General features: G+C 39.3%; 1 protein-coding gene and 1 non-coding gene across 2 annotated transcripts; both read left to right on the forward strand.

Moving 5' to 3' along the window:
- Window positions 1-3,886: 3,886 nt before the first annotated feature.
- Window positions 3,887-12,615, forward strand: she (Src homology 2 domain containing E). The gene is made up of 6 exons (XM_077211127.1): window positions 3,887-4,906; window positions 7,418-7,541; window positions 8,861-9,079; window positions 9,305-9,506; window positions 10,786-10,905; window positions 11,014-12,615. Exons 1-6 carry the CDS (start codon window positions 4,427-4,429, stop codon window positions 11,195-11,197), a joined length of 1,329 nt encoding a protein of 442 aa, XP_077067242.1. The 5' UTR covers window positions 3,887-4,426; the 3' UTR covers window positions 11,198-12,615.
- A 1,210-nt stretch (window positions 12,616-13,825) lies between these two features.
- On the forward strand, window positions 13,826-13,908 carry trnal-uaa (transfer RNA leucine (anticodon UAA)). Its single transcript has one exon. It is a non-coding gene; the product is annotated as a tRNA-Leu (tRNA).
- The last annotated feature ends 10,672 nt before the right edge of the window (window positions 13,909-24,580 follow it).

Raw genomic sequence — 24,580 nt, forward strand, 5'->3', positions numbered from 1 at the left:
AATAAAATAAATAAAATCAGAATTTTATCGCCGTTCGGAATTGAGCAAAGTAGCAGTTCATAGCCTAAACTCTGCCTAGTGCAATCATATTGAAAACAAAGTCAAAATAGAGCATTATGGGTACAGTTGGTTATGCTAGTTATATTCATTTTAAAAAACGTGCTACGTGTAGCGCGCTAGACGACTAACATGGGTCTAGCCACACTCACAGGAAGCGCTTGCATGTTGCAACATTTGCTCTCCTTCTCTCCTCATTTGTAATTAAGTCAGCGTCTGCTAAGTTATTAAATGTAAATGTAGTTGGTCCACCGATGGGAGTAAATGTCCATTGTGTGCCGTCTTATAGGCTAGAATGTATTCATTAGCATCTGGATTTCAGTTTCCTTTTTCCTTTTCTTTATTCTATAGTTTTCAATAACTGGAAAAACAGGTCCAGGTGCTTCTCAATAAATTCTGCTAGACATTCCACGATGACCTGGGCTGACTGACAGTGTTGATAAACTTGATAATGATGATGTCACTCTTCATTTTGTTAACAGCCATAGTCACGTGTGGGCAGATACAGTATTGTAAGATCACAGCTCAACTTCCACTATTTAAATTTTTAATATTTTTACTTCCAGAACAATGTAAAAGTGTTTGTATAAGCAGGCAAGTATAGGCAAGCATTTTAGTTTAGTTTAGTTCCTTTATTGTCCACAAGTGGAAATTTGTCTTTGGCTTCACTATACACCACACACAAGGACATCATAAACACAAAAAATATACATAAAATAAAAACAGTAACATTCCCATGCAGCTATACATAGCTTACATATCCACCCCTACTCATATTCATATCTTCTCAGCATTTAAAATTCGAATAGCAGTTGGCACAAATGACATCTGGTACACATTTTTACTCGCCCTAGGTTGTCTAAACCTTCTCCTCGATGGAAGCAACTGAAAGCTAGAGTGTAAGGGATGAGAGGAATCCTTTATAATAACCCATGCTTTTTCTTTAACTTTCAATAAATATATCTCATTCAATTGTCTTTGTGTCTTACCTACGATTGCGCTAGCTACGTTAACCACCCTAGACAATTTCTGCTTGGATTTAACAGTCAGAACTCCATACCACATAGTCATATTAAAAGACATAATACTCTCTACAAGATTCTTATAAACCATTTCTAAAATATTTTTGCTCACACCAAAGTGTTTTAGCCTCCGAATAAGATGCAATCTCTGCATTGCCTTTTTAAAAACATGATCCACATTTCCAGCAAAACTCATGTTACTATCTATGAATGTTCCCAGGTATTTAAAACTATTAACTATTTCTATCTGGTATCCATTGAGTGTCAATGGTTGCAACTGTTCAGAGATTTCACATTTGTTTCTGCTAATCACTAATTCCTTAGTTTTGTGCAAATTTATCTCAAGTGCACTTAGTTTGCACCATTTTTGTACGTAATTTACATAATTATGGTACAATTTATCTCTTTCGGTTCCACCTTTGTACAAGAGGCCAACAAGTGCCAAATCGTCAGCGTATTTAAGTAGACTAAAATATGAGTTGTGAACTTTAAATTCATTTATGTACAATGAGAATAATAGAGGAGATAATATAGTTCCCTGTGGTACTCCTGTGTTTAAAACAATTGTTTTTGAAACTTTATCATTAAGGAAAACTCTTTGAGGACGATTCAAAAGAAAATCTCTAATCCACCAGATAAGTCCACCATTCACTCTTAAATCAAGTAATCTCTGCAAAAGAACATCTATCTTAATTGAGTTAAATGCTGAACTAAAATCTATAAATAAAATTCTAGCATAGTTTGTGGTCTGTTGAATATGTTCGGACACTAAATTGCATAAGGTTAAAGTGGCATCATCAGTGCCCCTAGCTGTCTTATAAGCAAACTGCAAGGGGTCTAAATATTTATTTACATCAGTCTTAATATATGTAGTTAACACTCTTTCCATACATTTACCCAAGATAGATGTAAGAGCTATTGGCCTAAAATCCTTTAACTGATTAGCATTAGATATTTTCGGTACTGGAACAATATTTGATAATTTCCATGAACTAGGAACCACCTTATCATTTAACAAGAGCTGAAACAATTTTGTAAGAACACCAGTCAATTGAAAAGCACAATCCTTTAGCACTCTACCCTTTAATCCATCCGGACCAGGTGCTTTATTTGGCTTAATACAAGCGAGACTAGCTGCTATTTCATGCTCTTTAAGTATAATATTCTCATATGTAGGAATGTCAAGGCATATTCTGTCACACTCAATATTACACGTTCCACAATCAAACCTACTAAAAAAAATATTCAAATTTTCTGCAAAAGATACACCTTGTGAATAATACATTGGTTTCCTTGTTTCTCTCCCCATCATGGTATTTAGACCCTCCCACGCCTGTTTTGCATTTCCCATATATAACCTACTTTCAACCTTATTCTTAAAATCTAATTTAGCGTTCTTAATTCGACTTCTAAGTTCCTTTCTTTTTTCTCTAAATAGTTCATTATCACCTTTTAAGAAAGCAGCTTTTTTCTCATTTAGACAAATTTTAAGTTCTTTAGTGAGCCACAACCTATTATTTGGATATATTCTAATTGTTTTTGTTTTAACACAATTATTTTCACAAAAACTTAAATAAGATGTGATAGTGTCAGTAATTTCATGTACATTATCACATTCATCAAAGAACAGTTGCCACTCTGTTTCTTCAAAACAGTCTCTAAGCTCCTCTTTACTCTGATCCGTTCACAGTTTTATCTCTTTGGTCACCGGTTTCTCTTGTTTCAGCTTGGCTCGATATTTAGGAAGCAAATGTATAATGTTATGATCGGACTTCCCCAGGGGTGGGCGGGCCACAGCCTTATAGCCCTCTGATATGTTGCCAAAACATTTGTCCAAAGTGCGTAATAATGCATAATATTATGGAATTTCAGAAATATTTTTCAAACAGACATTAGGTTCATTTAATTAAATGAATAGGATAGGCTATAATAGACATCCATGTTTACATATCAATGAATCTAGCATGTTTTAATAATAGCCACTAGATGGAGGCAGTATAAATTACTTTAAGTTGCCCAATTGTGTCTGCCCCTACAAGTGACTTGGGCCAGTTACCCGGTGTGAACTGCTGCCCCACTGTGGTAGTGGTAGTGTCTTGCACCAAAAGTGTCATAGTCTATTTAAGAAGAGACCAAACGTAAGTCTGTTCTCCAAAGCATTCAAGAGTTATGAAAGGTTCAGCTTCATTAAATTCAAGGTACATTTTCAGGTTCAAGCTCAAAAAGTGAATAAATGAATTATGGTTAGGCAACTGCATAAATAAAGCCTAATAGGTTACCATAAATCATCTAAAATAAGAATAGGCTATATCAAGTAAATTGTCTAATTAAATATCAAGTACATTATCGAATTAAAACAGAGCCTATAGTATAGCCTATAATCATTTAATTGACATAAAAAAATAAGTCATTTTTGACCGACACGCGAACAGTATGGAGACTTGCCCAGTGAATAGATTAAGTGACTAGATTAGCTCAACGTGTTCAGTGATGTGTAGCCTATGTAGTGGCAAATGTTAAATTGTTTTAATTAAAAATAAATCGTTTGTTTGTTTGTTTGTTTGTTTGTTTGTTTGTTTGTTTGTTTGTTTTCAGTTAAAAAATTACTCTTGAGAAGAAGGCCTGTTCACTGGAGTAAAACTAGACCACTTGGGCAAATAAATGGAAACGTCAAATAAAACCGATAATATTTGCTGTGCACCAGAGATAGTCTATTACTGAGCAGAATTAAGGCTTGCGTCCACAGGTGGGCAGTGCCCAGCAAATAAAAAGTTCTCATTTAGTGGAACAGTAGCTGCAACCACCCCCACCCACAGCTGTAGCACAAGCGCACGTACATCCCCTTCACTTCATTTAGACTGTCGCTTGGAGTGGATATACCGGGAATGGGATCTTCATCGAGAGCTAAGAAAAACTTTAAATTTTTCCGCGTTTATGCCCTTCAGAGACTCCTCTTTATCTTGCGGGAATAATTGGGAGCAAACAAAAACAATACATTATTCTCCAATGTGAAGAATCCTAATTGAGAGTGTAGACGTTACCTGAAAAGAAATACGAATGGGATAAATTCTGTGATCAAGATTAGTAAAAGGGATTTAATATTCGGAACCTTTCCCTAAATCAATTAGACATATTTTCAAAAATAAATAAATAAAAAAGAGTTCTTGTTTAAAATAACAACAAAACCTTCTGCCAATTGAACTGCACGTTAAAGTGTTGTTGATTAGCCTAAGGCAACAAAAAAAATCCATTATAGGGGCCATAGTGAGTGATATTTTAGAAGCTGATTGGTTTTCTAAAGTAGTTGCGCGTGTGTATGGAGAGTTGCTCAGACACCTGTATTCGTCATGGCGAAGTGGTTTAAAGATTTCCCAACTAGTTTGAAGACTGGATCTGATCGAATCCGTTCTGCTTCGGAATCGGGAACCCAGTCCCGTCCCAAACCGGTTTTGACCGTTGGTACTGGTTCGAAGGGGAGTCTGCGTAAAAATTCTGGAGCGGAAAACGGTGGCAGTGGTAGTGGTGGTGGTGGTGGTGTGGGTTCGCTGCTCCACGGGAGAAATCGTAAAAATTCGGCTATCGAGCTGGGACGAAACCACTCCAGCACCGGATCGATGAAAGACGGGAAGATATGGGAAATTCTGATCCCTGGGAAAAGTAAGAAAAACACAAAAATGGAAGGGTTTGAAGACCATCGCACCCTGCGGACCACCAGTCTTGCTGACGCGTACATGAGCAGAATGATCAAGGTTAATGATCCAAAATCCAGTGCAGGAGGATCATCGCCGGACAGCGAGAGGGCCAAGTCACCAATCAGAACAGAAACGGTAAGTTTGAGAATGAGCCAACAGCACAATGTAAACTAACAATAAATAATAATAATATATTAATAATTATTATTATATCATGTTTTTTCTAGGCAGATTTGTAGGTGACAACTGTTTTCTGAAATTCTAGTAAATTCAATTTTGGAAAAAAAACTAACCCCTTAAGCTGGGTTTTGTGGTCTTAGGTGGTTTTAGTGGGGTTTTGGGCACTGTTCTGCTGGTCTACTTGCTGGCCTGCTGAAATTATTTAAGACCTGCTCAAACCAACTGAGACCAGCATCAGGCTGGTTTAGGGTGGGTTTTTCAGCTGGGATAAAGAAAGAATATCCCTGATCTGAGTGATAAAGCAGGCCTCAGAGATGGATGCTTTTTTCAGGAGCATACTCCAATTCCAGTCACCCTGTTTGTTTTGAAAATTGAGAGATCAGAATCTCTCTTCCAGCTCTTTGTTTAAGCAATATCTTCTTTTCCCCTCTCTCAGCCCCCTCTCCTCTCTTTTGTATCTTTCTTTCCTCCCTCCTCACATCTCTCTTTTTCTTCCTATATTCTCTTTTCATTGAACTGCTTTATTATAAGCAGACACAGTGGAGCTGAAAAGCAGCAAACACAATGAGAGGCCTTTCCTTGCCTCTCTTCCTGTCTCTTTTCCTAGCCATGCACACACTCTTCACTCTGTCATTGTGGGAAACACACTTTTGTGCTCACACACTCACACACACCCTTGCTCACAAATACGCAAAGAATACAATGCATACATAACACAATGGCTCTATCCCATTCTTCCAGTCCCTGGTGAAGGCAGTGTTTGAAGAATTATGTCACCTGATACATAGGCTGTATCCTATCCCATTTACGGACATCCCCTCCAGCTATACTTTGAACATAATAGCACAGAAATCAGAATCTCATGAGATCACACACACACACACACACACACACACACACACACACACACACACACACACACACACACACACACACACACACACACACACACACACACACACACACACACACACACACACACAAACACACACATACACACAACATCCAAAGGGAGGATCAGAAAACGAATGGGCCGGAGAATAAGATTAAAGGGTTTGTTCACCCTAAAATGAAAACCCTGTCATTAATAACTCACCCTCATGTTGTTTCAAACCCGTAAGTCTTTCCTTCATCTCCGGAACACAAATGAAAATATTTTTAATGAAATCCGAGAGATTTCTGTCCCTCCGTAAACAACTACCACTTTGATGCTTCAGAAAGTTCATAAAGAGATTGTAAAACTAATCCATATGTATTGAGCAGTTTAGTCCAAATTTTCTGAAGAGACTGGATCGCTTTACATGATTAACAGATTGAATTTTGACTTTTATTTGCATATAAACATTGATCAGCAAACAGAAACAGAAACACAACCGAACCTGCTTGACACTCAAGCACTAACCTCATTGGTTCAGTTAATATGGATTATTTTTAACTTTTTGAAGCGTCAGAGTGGAAGTTGTGTAGCTGTCAAGGAACAAAAAGCTTTCATCAAAAAGATTCTTCATTTGTGTTTCGAAGATGAACAAAAGACTTACGGGTTTGGAACAAACGTGAGGGTGAGTAATTAATGACAGCATTTTAATTTTTGGGTGAACTTACCCTTTAAACTCTTCAGCTAGTGAACTACAAGATGAAACAAAGAATTCCACCCATTAAGATGTAATTTAACTCCAGGTTTTGACTAAATGCCCTTTTTAACTGGGTTTGCACTATTTCTGAAGTAGATCATTGCAGAATATCTTGCCATCATTATTATTAAAGGACTATACTAGGTTCAGTACAGGTTAAGCCCAATTGATAGCCCTTGTGGCATAAAACATATTTCAATCACCTCCTTTTCTTAAAAAGAAAATATATACAATGAAAGGGAATGGGACAAGTCCTTAAATGGTAAAAAAATAAAATAAAATAAAAATCACTGTTTCGATAGTATAGTACCATAACCAAACAATAAGCATATTAACATAATTTTAGTGTGAAAAAACTCTTTTATAACTTGTTCTGTTCAGTTGTATCCAATTTTACAAGTCCATTAACATGCCAATGTAACACATAAACACAAAAATGATCATAAAAATTAAGAAAACAACTTTGCAGCTCAAATAAAGCACAAGTTTGATCAGAATAAATAAAGTACTTCTATATATTTTAAGCTTCACATTTCTGCTTTTAAATTCTCCAAAAATGTACCCCATTGACTTTATTTGTCACCGTTGATTCCTGTTTTTTTAAAGATAAAGAAGGGAGAGTCCTTTTTCTTGTGATATCTAGTCAATGCCACAAATTTAAACTTTTATTGAACAGAATATTCTTCACTTTTGACCTAATGAAGGCGTTTCTTCCTAGCTAACAAAAATATATTCTAGTTTTGAGACCATTCCCTGTTAAGTGGGTTCTATTATAGTCCTTAACACAAATCACTGATATCGCTTTCTATTCTTCTTTTCTTCTCACTCTTAATAGATCATCCGGGAGGATTATGCTGACCCATTTGATGCCGAGAAAACAAGGGAACAGAGAGAGGCTGAAAGAGAAGGAGAGAATGATGGCTACATGGAACCTTATGATGCCCAGCTCATTATTACAGGTACATCACTCATATTTACCTCTTCTCTCCTTTATTTCTCCTTCTTTTAATAATTTATTCATCTTAAATGTTTTGTCAGTTTAATAAGCAGATTTTCATGGATTTTAAGAGTATGAAAAATCATAGCTCCCTCTCTCTCCCCTCGTTGGTGGTTTCCACGGTGACAGTGTTGTGCTGGGACAATGGGTGCAGTTTCCTCTTTCTGCTTCCTGTCTGTGTTTCCCTTGCCCCATTCTATGGACAGGAAGTTGACCCCTGCCGCCCCCCCAGTATGCCTGGCTATGTGAGAAAGACCCCCCAACACTCCCCTCTCCCCCCAATCACTTCCCAGAACTCAGGAAGTGGCCTGCTAAGCCAGCCAATCAAAGACTCGGTCTGACTTTCCGCTGGTATGACCATTGTTTTCTCACACAATAGGCCAGACACAAAGCGACAGCAAAGAAACAGAGAGAGGGAAGAACGATGGAGCTTCAGGCATAGTTTTGTTGATGTTTGTTGAACTTTAAATCTTAAGGAATTAATAGATGCATTGGTAGACAAGTTTAGAGAAATTCATTTAGACTAACTGAAAATGCAGTATGATACAGTTATATATGAGAATGATAGGAAATGCTATATCTTTTCCGTTTTTTTTTCTTTTCTTCACAGTTTAAAAAGGCGTATACGAGATAGGTTTCTATATTTTATCAGATATGTATTGTGTAATACGTTTTTTCTTTTAAATCCTATTGTGTATCTGAATTATTTCAGTTAAAAACATACTTTAATATTCAGTCTAAAGTATATTTACTTAATACTGAATCCTGTTTTTGGTTCTGCTGTCTGTTGCTCCCATAAAGTATAATCTTTTAAAGAAGCAAACCTGTTACCGCAATATCCCTTACCACTTTCTCAATAATACATTTGGAGAAGGTGGGTAGTGGTCACCTGCGCACAGATGCAAATTCCATAACAGTATCTGCTATATTAATTTCAACTGTTTGTAAATATGAGAATACGTGGAAGCTGAGACTAAAGGTATGATTACATTTACTGCTGTTCTACGATTGCTTGTGGGCGAAATCGAGTCATTTTGTTGGGAATCCAAACGTTTTGTCCACACAGAATTCATAAATTTGCCATGTTTACCAGCAGGAAACTGCTTGGTTTGAAGGTGGCGTATGTAAGAGCTGGAAGCATTAATGTGACTGTACCATAATTATAGCCTAAAAATAGTTTAATTGGGCAATGTACTATAAATAACTTTCTAAATACTGTTCTTATCCAATAAATTATTTTGTGGAAACAAGTGTGAAATACAAATTTCTGGCCTTATCTAGAGATTCGCCGGCGAGGCTCGAAGGACCTGCTGAAAGTGTGTGTAGTGTTGAATGGAGGAGAGAGTGAGGGGTCTGGACCCCCTCAGATTTATGATGTACCATATGAAGAGGTTCTGGAGGGAATTCCCTTGACCCGGCCTGAGTCCGACTCCAGACCACTGGCAGAGTATGAGCTGCCCTGGGAGTGGAAGAAGGAGCAGATTGTTAGAGCACTGTCAGGTACCATCCCTCACTTTCATATAAGTAGCGTCTTTTTTATTTAGCATTGCCATTGCATAAACACAGTGATGAGAAAAAACAATTTAAAAGTAATTTAGTTTTAATCATATTGGGGTGCTTATGATGCAGCAGTTGTTCCAAACATTTTGGATAACAGGGGAGGTCATTATTGCCAGATGCCATCATAAAATGTGTGGCAATTGAAATGTTTCATTCCGTGTACAGCTCAGTTTGATGGAGTGGAGCGCATGTCGAAGGAAGAATCAGGTTCTCCTACTGTAAAACAGCAGACCCTGAGACATAAGAGCTGGACCCCCAAATCTCTTCGACCGAATCCCCCCTCCCCGACTTCCCCATCGTCTCCCAGCATTACCCCAGACAGTGACACACCAATGGTTGATCCCACCCTGCCTTTGGAGAAACAGAGGTGTGTGTTTGTGTATGAAAAACATGTTTTAGACTGCTAATGTGTGAATGTGGTTATTTTAAGCAGATTACCTCAAACTTAAAAACTCAAGAATAAAATGGTGAGATTAAAATAGTAGCGGGAATGTATGTGCTAAAATATGCAACATATTAACAGTTATGATGTGAAACACCTGATCACCTAGCTACTGTGTATATTAGCAATTATAATAGAGGCCAACTTAATATTTGTTTGCATGTCAGAGAATAATCTTCAAAAATAATGTCAACACTGAAAATTCTGTCATCATTTATGCACTCTTATGTTGTTTCAAACCTGTATGAGTTTCTTTCTTCTGCTGAACACAAAATAAGATATTTTAAAGAATGTTGGTAAACAGTTGATGGTAGCCATTGACTTCCATGTTCTTTTTCCATGGAAAAAAAATACTATGGAAGTCAATGGGGTACATCAACTGTCTGGTTACCAACATTCTTTAAAATATCTTCTTGTGTGTTCAGCAGAAGAAAGAAGCTCATACAGGTTTGGAACAACATAAGAGTGCATAAATGATAACAGAATTTTCATTTTTGGGTGAATTATCCTTTTAATCTTATTTTTTTTCATGTAGTATTATATTTTTGAATATTTTATATACATTTTAATATTTATAATATTTGTGTTGTAATGAAAATTTGTGCACTTAATAAAAAAACTCATTTTATTTTTTAATTAAACAAATATCAATAAGTATACAAGTTTATTAATATTTACTTATTCAAGTTTATTAATTTATTTATTCATACATTTTTGTTTTTTTTGTTTTATTTTTTTATATTTTATTGTTTTATTATTACTTTTTTACTGTTGTTTATTTATAATATATAATAAAGCACGGCCTCCCATATCCAAAAGTGAAACATCATATAGTCACCCTCATGTCGTTTCAAACGTATGACTTTCTTTTTCTGTGAAATATTCTGAAACATATATTTGTCCATTCCGTGAAAGTCAGTGGGAATCACAACAAAATTGGACCACATTGACTTTAGTTGTATGGACAAAAATAATTTGGCAGATCTATCCATTTGTACAGTTGTCTGTCCATCTTTCACAATCCCTCCTAATTCTCTTCTTATATTCAAAACTTTATCTAATCTGTTTTCAAAGTACTGTTCATATTACATAATCATGCAATGTATGAATAAGAATCTCCTCCCCTTTCCTTCTCTCTCTCTCTCTCTCTCTCTCTCTCTCTCTCTCTCTCTCTCTCTCTCTCTCTCTCTCTCTCTCTCTCCAGCTGGTATCATGGCAGTGTGAGTCGTCAGGAGGCGGAGGCTCAGCTGCAGCACTGTAGGGAGGCCAGCTTCCTGGTGCGAGACAGCGAATCGGCTACCAGCAAGTACTCCATCGCCCTTAAGTAAGTGCGTGCTTGTGCATGTTTGATATCAAGAGAACAAGAAATGAGTTGGCAGTCCTGAAAAGCTGATGTAGATGATATAAGATCCTTATGTCCCTCTCTCTACAGGACGAGTCAAGGATGTGTGCACATCATTGTAGCGCAGACTAAAGAATGCGGCTACACACTGGAAAAGAGCAGCTGTGTGTTCCCAAGCATCCCAGAAGTGGTGCACCACTACTGTACCCAGCGCCTACCTTTCACCGGTGCAGAACATATGACCCTACAGCACCCCGTACCACGCACACACTGAACACACACACACATGCTAAACGAACACATATACACAGCGTTCTCTGGTGCAAAGACATGAATGTAATACCGTGGTGCCTTCCAATCGCATGCCAGCAAAGCACAGTTTAACTCTTTTTCTTACTGTATGTAATGTATGTATATGTGCGCATAGAATTGAGTTATTGAACAAGTGGAACTTTTCATATTTGAGTTTTGACCCCCTTTGAAACCAGGCCCTCCCAAGGGAGGAAATATGTTTCACAAAACCTGTGGTTTAAACGCCACAGTAATGTGTATCTGTTGTTGACTTTTGTTTTGCTATTTCCTCATACCTTGTTTCAGTATACTGGGACTGCAGCCTCATAAGTTCACTCCCAATTATGCTACTGATCTAATTAAGTGCCTGAAGGGGTAACGCGCTCCTAAACTCCCCCTGCTGGCAGCTGCTCCAAACTGCAAATCACGCATGCAATGATGCAAATTTTGTTACTTTCCCTGGAGAGACACAAATTTTACCCTGCAAGGAACGACTGTGCATTTAAGTGGCCAGAATTGGCAGAGTTAATATTTTTAGGATCCGTAGTATAGATTTAGTTTAGAATTAATTGTTGAATCCTCATATTATTGTATCCTCTGAGAAAAACATTTCACCCCACATTGCCAGTTCCTGGATAGCTGAGGTTAGATCGTTAGCTCGGATCAATATAGCAAATTGAAGCTGGCTCGTTCATCAGATAAATGAGTCATTGCCGTTGATTGGCCAATGTTCTTGTCTGTCAGTGATAAAACTATTGATTGGTTTGCGTTTGGGAATAGTGGGATGTTGATTCACTGACCGCGCAGTCATGCTTGGATTCATGGTGTACCAAATGCGACATTGCTCTTTTGGTGATGGGAAGTTACGTTTAAATTTGTGTCTTTTTGTTTAAAGGTAACAGGTTCCATTTTAATCTTTAAGGATACTAAATTTGATTTTGAAGTAATTATTGTTTTAAAGGGATAGTTAACCCAAAAAATGTTGTCATTACTTACTCACCCTCAAGTTGTTCCAACCCTGTATGAGTTTCTTTCTTCTGCTTAAAGCAAAATAAGATATTTTAAAGAAAGTCTGGTAACCAGACTGTTGACATCACCCATTGACTTCCATAGTAGGAAAAAACATGTACAACTATGGAAGTCAATGGGTGCCGTCAACTGTTTGGTTACTGACATTCTTCTTAATATCTTCTTTTGTGTTCAACAGAAGAAAGAACTTCATACAGGTTTCAAACAACATGAAGGTGAGCAAACAATGACAGAATTTTCATTTTTGGGTGAACTTTTGCTTTAACCTAGATGAGAGAAATGAGAAAGAGGGAAAAAAACACATTTTCTGAAGATTTTGCCTTTGTACAATGTAAGACTGTGCAAAGCCTGAAATAAAGCAGATAATGCTGACTTTGTTAAATATCTCTGTCTCTTTCACATTCACACACAAAAGTTCATGCAAAAATGCAACATATCATGTCCACAAAAGATCTACTGCGTTAAAGCCATTAGTATATGCTTTAGTACGTTTTTTTAAAAGAAATTAATACTTTTTAGCAAAGAAACGTTAAATTGATCAAAATTGACGTTAAAGAATTTTATATTGTTAAAAAATCTATTTGAATTTTCTATTAATAAAATAATTTTGAGGCCTGTCACACTATCCACAAAAATATAAAGCAGCACAACTGTTATCTACTGATAATAATCAGAAATCAGGTGCTTTTTTGAGCACCAAATCAGCAAAGTATGATTATTAAATAATGATTTCTGAAGGATCAGAAGGATCATGTGACGTAATGATGCTGGAAATTCATCACAGGCCATCACAGGAATAAATTACATTTTAAAATACATTACAATATAAAATAGTTATTTTATATGTAATAATTTTTCAGAATATTACTATTTTTACTGCCTTTTTAACAAGATTAATGCAGCCCTGTTTAGTGAGAAGTCTTCTTTCAAGAAAATTTAAAGAAAATCTAACAAACTTTTGTCTGCTAGTGTACATCATCAAGTCAATCAAGCACTAAGAATCATTAAGAATTAACACTCTTGCTCTCAAAATTCAAGGGAAAAACCACAAATAATAAATAATAATATATATATTTTTAAATAATTAATTAAAGGTACAATATGTAAGAATTTTGTTATAAAATATCCCAAAATCACTTGCACAGTGTGATATATTTCCTGCAGTTGTGTACTTACAATATCCCAAAAGTTCCCAAAGAGTTTTAATTTCAGAGAAATTCCAATTTTAAAAAATGACTCGTCCCAGACTCTCCGTTCACTTGTCACCTGTCAATGACGTAATATCCGCGTTATCCCTGGTTTTCGCTCGTACTGCCATAGTAACCATGGCGACAGACGTGGACTACTGCGTTACGTCTAGTGTGCTCGCTCACACTGTTGTTGTTGTTCCGTTCAAACATTATGGACCCTGGCAAGCAGACTTTGGGGCAAAAGGAGAAATAAAACAAGGATCAATATCAGCGTGGCGTTTTCAAGATCCCGAGACTTGACAGAGGCATGAAATGTATTAGACAGCTATTAGCAATCTGTGGTCAATTCAAATCTTAGGATCTGCTGCAGTAAAAATAAGTGTGTTGACCCAACCGGGATGGCCGAGAGGTTAAGGTTTTGGACTTAAGATCCAATGGACAAATGTCCTCGTGGGTTAAAACCCCATTCCTGGTAACAAAACAATTGGCTTTTAATTGGAAGTTTAAGCAGAAATTTAGACATTGAAGTACAGCATAGAGGGGCAAGTTCAAGTGTGGGCGTCTGTTGCAGTAAAAAAAAAAAAGTCTGCTTTCAACTCCACTCCTGGTAGTTCAGTTTAGTCTTTCAAGCTTTTTAAGCACTATTTATGCATTTGAAATGGCAACTTAAAACGTTGTTCAAATATGAGGGTGTGTTGCAGTAAAAAAAAAAAAAAAGTCTTGTCCCAACCAATGGACAAATGTCATTGTGGGTTCAAACCCAACTCCTACATTTTGATTTGTAAACACAAATTATGCATATGGAATAGAAGTTTAAAGTGGTCAATTCAATTGTTAGGGTCTGCTGCAGTAAAAGTAAGCATGTAGTCCCAACCAGGATTGCCAAGTGGTTAAGGCGTTGGACTTAAGATCCAATGGACAAATGTCCTTGAGGGTTCAAACCGCACTCCTGGTAATAAAAATTGCCTTTCCATTTGAAGTTTAAGCAGAAATTAAGAAGTTGAAGTACATCATAGAGGGGCAAGTTCAAATGTGGGGGTCTGTTGCAATAAAAAAGTCTGGTTTCAACCCCACTCCTGGTAGTGGGGCTGGAATTAAGTCTATCAAGCTTTTTAAGCACTAGTTATGCATTTGAAATGGCAACTTAAAACGATGGACAAATGTCATTGTCATGGCACACATTTGTTTTTTAATTTCTTAGCACCATCTTGTGGTAGTTTGGTGTTACAACAAAGAAATTGATGACTTTAAGATGTTCTTAGTGGTTGGTTTAGATCATGTGACTTTGGGGTTAGAGGTTAACCAGGAAATAACCGCAGTGTTCCAGAATCTTTCCATGCGGTTGGTCATCAAGTCTCTTCTCTCTGCTTCCTTTACATTGTTGTGCCTCAGAAAGGCTTTGCCTGTAAGTTGTTACCTTTTTTCAGTGTTTGCATGAATATATATATATATATATATATATATATATATATATATATATATATATATATATATATATATATATATATATATATATATTGAAGTTCATTAGTTTGAGTTTAAAAACAAACTATCCAACGGTGATGGCAATTTGTTAACAATAACACTAAGCAGAGCTGATTGTAGCCTTTTGGTATGTGTGCTCTGAGAATATTTGTAAGCAACGGAAATTCATTTGTGTTTATTTTGAGAACATTTTGTAACAAGACATTTGTAACTTTTGTATATTTCAGTTTTACAAAAAAGAGAAAGAAGAGGAAAGAATATAACAGTAAAACTTTCAACTTTACTCCTGTGTCTGCCCTTTTCTGACTCCTGTTAGCTATCTGTCAGTGTTGCGTAGATGGAACACGCATCCAGGACAGAATAGTAAAAAGGCAACCGCACAGTGGGCACTAAAGTTCAAGGAAAGCATGCTCTAACTCCATCATTCCTCGTTCATCATCACGCATTGGACTCCTAGAAGGTATTATCAATACATGATGGCGGAGAAAGCTACGGAGATTGAGGAAGCAACAGAGCGAAGTCAAGCAATAAAAACAAGATCTATAGCTTCTGCTTCGACTAATAGATCTAGAAGCTCATCGGCTAGCATAGCTGCTGCTGAGAGCGCTTGGAAGATTGCTATGGCTCTCCAGAGATTATTGAGCAATCCCTCTTTGACAGGATTGATAGCTTTCCAAAAATCAGCAACAAAGATGCGAAAAAGCTTAGAGAACTTGGAAATCTTCTACAAGAAGTAGAGTCTGCGAAACAAGAGGGCTACCTACCCGGACTTACTTATCTTGACACCGCTCGTGGCATTGCCCCCATCGTGGATAAGTTACCTTACAGTCTTCAGGAAAGGTGGATGGCTCAAGGTTCTCAGTATAAATCAGCACATTGAGTCGCCTTTCCTCCATTCTCATTCTTCTGTGATTTCATCTGCAGAGAGGCTCGAACACGCAACGATCCAAGTTTTGCTCTGTCTTCAGGAATCCATAGTGTGTTGAAACCAGAGCAGCCATTCAAGAGACAAATGAAAAGCCCAGTCTACACTCACAAGACGGAAGTGTCATTAGGGATTGGGAGTCAGACGCGCAGCTCAAACTATGAGTTGGATGATGTGGATAAGACCTGCCCGATTCATAAGAAGCCCCACCCTCTCAATCGTTGCTGAGGTTTTAGGATCAAACCTTTGGATGAGCGCAAGACTTTCCTAAAGGAGAAAGGTGTTTGCTACAGGTGCTGTGCAACAACCACTCATCTGGCCAGGGACTGTAAGACAGCTATTAAATGTAAGGAATGTGGCAGTGATGCTCATATCGCAGCGCTTCATCCAGGACCGCCGCCTTTAAACTTATTCGATCATGGCGGGGAGGGAGAGATAGACACGCCTCAGTCTGCTATTACTTCCAAGTGTACAGAAGTCTGTGGTTACGCCAAATGTTCACGGTCCTGCTCTAAGATTTGCCTGGCTAAAGTTTACCCAGAAGGCCACCCAGAAGGGGCAATCAAACTTTACGTGATCCTGGATGACCAGAGCAATAGATCGCTCGCTAGAACCAAGTTCTTCGACTTGTTGCATGTCAAAGGAGAGAACTCAACATACACTCTACGTACCTGTGCGGGTGTGACAGAGACTGCGGGAAGAAGAGCTACAGGTTTCATTATAGAGTCTTTAGATGTAGTGACAAAGGTGAAACTGCCAACATTGATCGAATGTAACAATATGCTGGATGACAGGGCCGAGATACCAACACCTGACGCAGCACGTTGGCACACTCACCTAAAGCCCATCGCTCATTGCATTCCTCGTTTGGATCCAGAAGCGCAAATTCTTCTTCTGTTGGGTCGTGACATCCTTCAGGTGCATAAAGTACGGGAGCAACGTAATGGATCTAATAACGCACCCTATGCGCAAAGACTAGACCTAGGATGGGTCGTAGTGGGAGACGTCTGCTTAGGATCCATGCACATGACTGCAGCACTTAGTGCTTATCGCACCCATGTACTTGATAATGGACGTCCTTCTCTTCTTCCTCTATGTCCCAACAAACTCAGCGTCAGGGAGAAGTTTGACATCAAGCCTCTGCCTGAGATATCTCTAGCGCACGGCACCTTCATCTTTGATGACGTTGCCATAGGGGATACCATCTTCGAGAGGACAAAAGAGGATAATAAAGTTGGATTGTCTATTGAAGACAGGCGTTTTCTGGACATTATGGATAAAGAGATGTTCATGGACGAGAGCAATAGTTGGGTCGCACCACTCCCTTTCAGAACACCTCGCCAACGACTCCCTAATAATACTGCCCTACAAAGGCTAAGTGCAGTAACTACGCAAACAAAGAAACGGAGAAAAGGGCCTTTAAAGTTTTTATACCAGCCAGTCAAACATGTTATGGGTAGATTAGTGGTAATGCATCTCCGAAACGGAACATAATTTAACCCAGATATTTTTTCACAAGACAGAACACATGTCATAAAGCCCATTAGAAGTCTTAGCTCAAATGTGTAGTTACTGCGCTTAGCCTTTGTAGGGCAGAATAGAGAACAGGTATTAACACGCCTAACCTCCCTTTTGCGCACACTGGAAAAGAAGCCTGAGATGAAGTCTCATTTTGTTACCTTCATGCAGAACATCTTTGATCGTGATCATGCCGAAGTAGCCCCACCTCTCCGAGAAGGCCAGGAATGTTGGTATTTGCCTACCTTTGGGATGTATCACCCACAGAAACCCGGTCAGATCAGAGTTGTCTTCGACTCCAGCGCGCAAAAACAGGGCATCTCCTTGAACAATGTTCTTCTCTCTGGTCCTGACTTAAATAATAGCCTCTTGGGAGTCTTACTGCATTTTAGAAGGGAGCTGGTAGCTGTAACTGCGGACATCGAACAGATGTTTCACAGCTTCATTGTAAAAGAGGCAGATAGAGACTTCCTTCGTTTTCTCTGGTTCAAGGATAATGACACCAGTAAAGACATCATCGAATACCGAATGAGGGTGCACGTGTTCGGTAATAGTCCATCTCCTGCTGTAGCCATTTATGGTCTCCGACGAGCAGCAGCTTATGGTGAGGAGGAGTATGGTTCAGACGCCAGACACTTTGTAGAAAGAGAATTCTACGTCAATGATGGACTTTTGGCGACACCCTCAGCTGCGGGAACAATTGATTTGTTGACACGAACAAAGAAAATGCTGGCCATGTCAAATTTAAGACTACACAAGTTTGCTTCTAATAGCTGGGAAGTAATGAACGCATTCCCGACCGAAGACCATGCGAAGGGACTAAAAGATCTCAACTTGGAAGTTGACCCTACTCCCATCCTACGTAGTCTCGGACTTAGCTGGGATGTGAAGGGGGACACATTCACCTTTCATGTGACCGATATTAAGAAGCCCTTTACTCGCAGAGGGATACTTGCTACTATCAACAGTCTCTTTGACCCACTTGGGTTCGTTGCTCCTATCATCATTGAAGGGAAATTCCTGCTACGAGAACTCTCAGGTGAGGCTTTTGACTGGGACTCTCCTCTCCCTGAACATAAGGAAGAAGCATGGAATGCATGGAGGAAATCCCTACAAGATCTCAAACAGCTGGAGATTCCCAGAGCATATGTTTATACTACCCTCTCTACAGCTATGAGAAAGGAACTCCACATTTTCTCTGATGCTTCTGTCAGAGCTATTGCAGCAGTGGCATATTTTCGTGTCATCAATGGCCAAGGAGCATGTCACACCGGATTTGTCCTAGGGAAGGCGAAATTAGCTCCGCAAGCTGCTCATACTATTCCCAGGCTGGAACTAGGAGCTGCGGTTTTAGCGGCAGAGATAGCAGAGACAATCACAAAGGGCTGGACTTTACTCTAGATGCTGTGGAGTTTTACACGGATAGTAGAGTCGTCTTGGGGTACATATATAACCAGACAAGGCGTTTCTATGTATACGTTGCCAACAGAGTGCAGTGTATCCACAGAGTGTCAAGCCCAATGCAATGGCACTATGTGTCTACTAAGCATAACCGTGCAGACCACGCCACCCGCTCCGTTCCAGCAGCCCTGTTGAGCACCACTACCTGGCTTACAGGACCTGCCTTCCTGTCGCAAATGGATCAGAATCCGTCTCCAGAGGAGAAGGAATTTGACCTCCTCGGGCCAGAGTTGGACACAGAAGTTCGTCCTCTTGCTTCTATTGTATCTGATGATTTTTCTCTTGAATGTCAACGTTTCGAGCGATTCTCTTCTTGGAGGTCATTAGTCAGAGCAATTGCTTTTCTCATACATGTCACCCAGACTTACAAGTCGTCTGGTAGAGAAAGTGCCTGCAGATCGTGGCACTATTGTGCTAAGCCTCGTACAGTGAAAGAGTTGTTACAAGCAGAGGAAGTTGTAATCAAGAGCGTTCAGAGGGAAGCTTACCAAGAAGAGCTTACCTGCATCGCCAAAAGAAATGACATTCCGAGCGCTCTGAAAAAACTGAACCCTTACGTAGATAGTAGAAGCCTTCTCAGGATAGGAGGTCGGCTTAAGAATGCATCTCTGGATCTCAAAGAGAAGTTTCCTTTGATTGTTCCAGGACACAGTCATGCTGCAAAGCTACTTGTGGAGCATTACCATGATAAAGTCAAGCATCAGGGTCGTGTGTTCACTGAATCAGCTATCCGCAATGCAGGGTATTGGATTGTTGGTGTTAGGAAGCTTATCAACAGCATTGTATACAAGTGCGTCATATGCAACAAGCTTCGTGGGAAGGTGACTGAGCAGAAGATGGCGGACTTACCCATCGATCGCCTGAGCACTGAACCTCCCTTTACGTATGTTGGTCTTGATGTTTTTGGACCTTGGACTGTCGTTGCAAGACGCACGCGAGGAGGACAAGCTCAAAGCAAAAGATGGGCTGTTCTTTTCACTTGCATGAGTATTCGTGCCATACACATTGAGCTGATTGACTGCATGGATTCATCCACCTTTATAAACGCCTTGAGGAGGTTTTTTGCTTTGCGAGGACCTGCAAAACAAATTCGGTCTGACTGCGGGACCAATTTTGTAGGAGCCTGTAATGAGCTGGAAATTGTGCTAAATGATCCTCAAGAGCCTAGCGTGAGGAAGTACCTGTGTGGAGAAGGTTGTTCATGGGTCTTCAATTCCCCTCACGCATCCCACATGGGAGGAGCCTAAGAGCGAATGATAGGAGTTTCCAGGCGCATACTAGATTCCATGCTCCAACAGATCCGTCCTTCCTGCTTGACACATGAAGTGTTGTCTACTTTGATGGCAGAGGTTACAGGAATTGTCAATTCAAGACCCCTTGTTCCTATTTCCACGGACCCAGATTCACCTTTCTTGTTGACGCCAGCCATGCTCCTAACTCAAAAGGCTCATACACTCTTCCCACCTCCAGGTGACTTCAAGGAAACCAATCTGCACAGACAGCAATGGAGAAGGGTGCAACATCTCGCCAACACTTTCTGGGGCAGATGGAGGCGTGAATACCTTGTAACGCTTCAAAGCCGAAGCAAATGGCAAGAAGAACGACGAAATCTGAGAGAAGGCGATGTTGTCCTTCTTAAGGATGCTCAAAGTAAGCGCAATGAATGGCCTATGGCTCTTGTAACCAAGATTTTCACCAGCAGTGACAAAAGGGTCAGAACGGTTGAACTAAGAGTTGCAAGGAATGGGACAGTCAAGACATTCCTCAGACCTATATCAGAAACAGTCCTGCTCATAACAACAGAGGACTGACATTTGTGAGATCTTACGTGAACAATCTCAGGTTATATAGTGGTATCTAAACAATACCAGGCGGGGAGTGTCATGGCACACATTTGTTTTTTAATTTCTTAGCACCATCTTGTGGTAGTTTGGTGTTACAACAAAGAAATTGATGACTTTAAGATGTTCTTAGTGGTTGGTTTAGATCATGTGACTTTGGGGTTAGAGGTTAACCAGGAAATAACCGCAGTGTTCCAGAATCGTTCCATGCGGTTGGTCAACAAGTCTCTTCTCTCTGCTTCCTTTACATTGTTGTGCCTCAGAAAGGCTTTGAAAAAAGGTAACAACTTACAGGCAGTGTTTCCATGAATATATATATATATATATATATATATATATATATATATATATATATATATATATATATATATATATATATATTTGAAGTTCATTAGTTTGAGTTTAAAAACGAACTATTCAACGGTGATGGCAATTTGTTAACAATAACACTAAGCAGAGCTGATTGTAGCCTTTTGGTATATGTGCTCGGAGAATATTTGTAAGCAACGGAAATTCATTTGTGTTTATTTTGAGAACATTTTGTAACAAGACATTTGTAACTTTTGTATATTTCAGTTTTACAAAAAAGAGAAAGAAGAGGAAAGAATATAACAGTAAAACTTTCAACTTTACTCCTGCACCTGCCCTTTTCTGACTCTTGTTAGCAGAGCCGGCCCGAGCCTTTTGGGGGCCCTAAGCAGAATCTGATTTGGGGGCCCCATCCCACTACGTGGAGTCACCTGTGCTTGACGATTATTGATACAAATATCATGCAATAATGATACATTATAAATTAATACAGTGAGGTTATGTATTAATACAAAATAAATAATTAATAAAACATAGATAGCCTAGTTAAATAAAAAAGTTTTAACTTTTACTTTACTCTTTTACTAACTCTCTGAAACTTCTTAAAACAAACTGTCTCAAAACATATCAAATAAATGGAGTGTCCAGGTTTATCCAGTGGAAGTGGATTGTCGAGGTTTTGTGGCACACTCTACAACCCGGTTCCTCAGAGACGTCGGATTCAGTGGCCAAGAGTTGCGTCGCACAGTAAAGAACTTATCCGAAGCAGCAGAAAGGAGGAGCAACTGGCTGTGGTTGAGACGGAAAGATTCTAGCTGGCTGCGTACAGGCCGCCATGCTACGGTTTCGTAGATTTCTTGAAAACTTGAAGAGTCTGTTGGTTTATTTGTATAGGTTGTATAGTATTTACAGTCATTACGTTCCTGTGTATATTGCGTGAATGACGGGTGGTTGGGCAGATATTGTGTTTTGCGGTAGGTGGTATGCCATACAGAACCGTTGGCACTGAAACTGCATATTAACGCACCAGTGGCGCTCGACAGCCTTAGTCAAACGGGTTGGCGCGTATGGTTGGGTTGCGGAGAGATTGTGAGATTTAGATTAGGTCTCAGCACCAAGAGGGAAGTAGAGGTCAGTAAGCTGGGCTGAGTTGAGTGGGGGTCGGAGGGGGGTGACTCTGGGACGCCAGAGTCACTGTCGAGCCCTCTTGAGGTGTCGTGGGCTAGTCGACGAAACACTGAGGACGGAAGGTGCCCACTTGAAGACCCTAGAGATGTCCCCTACTCAGCTCAATCCAGACAGTTGTCATGGGGGGACCGCACTGTGGTTGCAAGCCGTTGTATGTGCTGATGGGTGTTAACACTAGACAGAAGGAGATTTAGATCACCACATGGAAAGAAGCGTAAATGGATGGAGAAGCATAGGTTACTGTAAAGCTATGTCTTAGTTGGTGCTTATCTTGGCGAAAGCCGAGTACAAATCAGCATGAAGTTTTAACATCTACTCTCGTGTAGTGGAAATCATTTGCTAAAATAATGACAAAACTGAGAAATCAGAAACATAATAAGAGCAAGGGTTCAACAATGACAATTATTGTTGAAAACTGTAAATATTTCAACAATATTTACAGGACGTGATGACGTACTGACGTACTGACGTAGTGTGTGTGTGTGTGCGCGTTGGGTGCGAAATTCAACATGGCAGCGCGCCGCTGCTAGATAAGACAAACAAACTTTGTATTTTTTTTTTTTCTCTTTCTTCTCTTTCTTTTCCGCTACAACATCACCCGCGTTAACCCTAACTTAAAACCTGGATTTCAACTCGGAACTGGACCAACTGGAGGATTACATTGACCATCACTTCAACAGACTCTGTAACGTTGCAATGGGCCGATCAAGCAAAGCCAAAAAACCACGCACCTCGGATTCACCCTTATCAACCGATTCACCGCCGTCACCAACATCACCAGCTTCCACGCCGATCAAAACAAACTGCTGTCCCGACGTACTCAATCAACGAGCGCTTAGCTAACCTGGAATCTAGACTCTCACTAATCGAAGTACTGCACAAAGAATTTCAAAACCTCCGCCACAGCCTGGAATACAGTCAACAACAAGTCGATTCGCTCACTGAAGAAAACAAATCACTGAAAAGCTCCGTGGACACACTCACTACAAAACTCTCAACAGTAAACAGTCAACTTACCTCCGTCACCGCTGAGAACAAAGCCATGCAAGAAACCATCCTGGATATACAGTCACGCAGTATGAGAGACAATCTAATCTTCTCCGGCATCCCTGAATCATCCACCGAGGACCCCGAAAAATCTGTTAAGGACTTCCTGATCAACCAGCTCAAACTTTCACCAGAGACTGTAGAGCACATCACTTTCCATCGCGTTCACCGTTTAGGACAGAAACACATCAACTCCACCCGTTCCCGCCCCATCATCGCCAAATTTGAACACTTCAAACAAAAAGTACTGGTACAGCGACAAGGACGACAGCTCAAAGGGACTCATTACGGACTCAACGATCAATATCCACAAGAAATCATCCGCAGACGTAAGCTACTTTTCCCCATCCGTAGGACAATGATCAATCAAGGTAAAAAAGCAATCATCACAGTGGACAAATTATATATTGATGGACAATTATTTAGAGACAAAGACACTACTCCCTGGCTTTACTAATAATTGAAAATAGCAATGTAACATTTCCAATCCGTTTATGCTCAATTTATAGTCAATTCATAATCTTCATATTCTTTCATTAACCCAATTGCACCACACACGCACATTGTATTCTAAATGCACCTAAATAGCCTTGCTCACTGTTTATATGTTCTGTATTTGTTGTTTATAGGTATCCCTGTTTTATTTGTCATTTGTTGTTATAGATTTACACACACACACACACACACACACACACACACACACACACACACACACACACACACACACACTCAACCACATTCACATCCACACACACAGACTTATATTCACACAAGGTAACTATGAAATATACATTATAGGTTCATGCAATTGAAATTCATAACTTGGAATATTCGTGGTGTTGGTTCACAAACAAAAAAAAATAAAGTTTTAAATTACCTAAAAAATACACAAGCGGATATATGTCTAATACAGGAAACACACCTCTCTCAATATACACAGAACAGCTTAAAAACTACACATTTTAACCACTGTTTCTCCTCCCACTATAATTCAAAACAAAGAGGAGTATGCATCTTAATAAACAAAAAAATACAGTTTAACCACCATACAACCATTTCAGATCCTGAAGGCCGTTTTATCATTATTAACATTTCAATCAATAATAATCCAATTACAATTGGCAACATTTATGGGCCAAACTCTGATGATTCCTCCTTCTTTGTAAATTTCTTCTCTTCTCTTTCAAACATTTCTAACGGTCCAATAATTATAGGGGGAGACTATAACACTGTAATCAATCCATCACTTGACAGGTCAAAACACACAGGAAAATCTGGGCAATCTTCCAAAACAATAAAACAGTTCATGAGTGATTTTGGTCTTTGCGATGGTTGGAGGCTACAACACCCACTTGCCAGAGAATACACCTTTT

The sequence above is a fragment of the Siphateles boraxobius genome, unplaced genomic scaffold (assembly GCF_051911475.1).
Source record: "Siphateles boraxobius isolate OS27281-9 unplaced genomic scaffold, OSU_SipBor_1 12, whole genome shotgun sequence".
NCBI classification, from domain to species: Eukaryota; Metazoa; Chordata; class Actinopteri; order Cypriniformes; family Leuciscidae; genus Siphateles; species Siphateles boraxobius.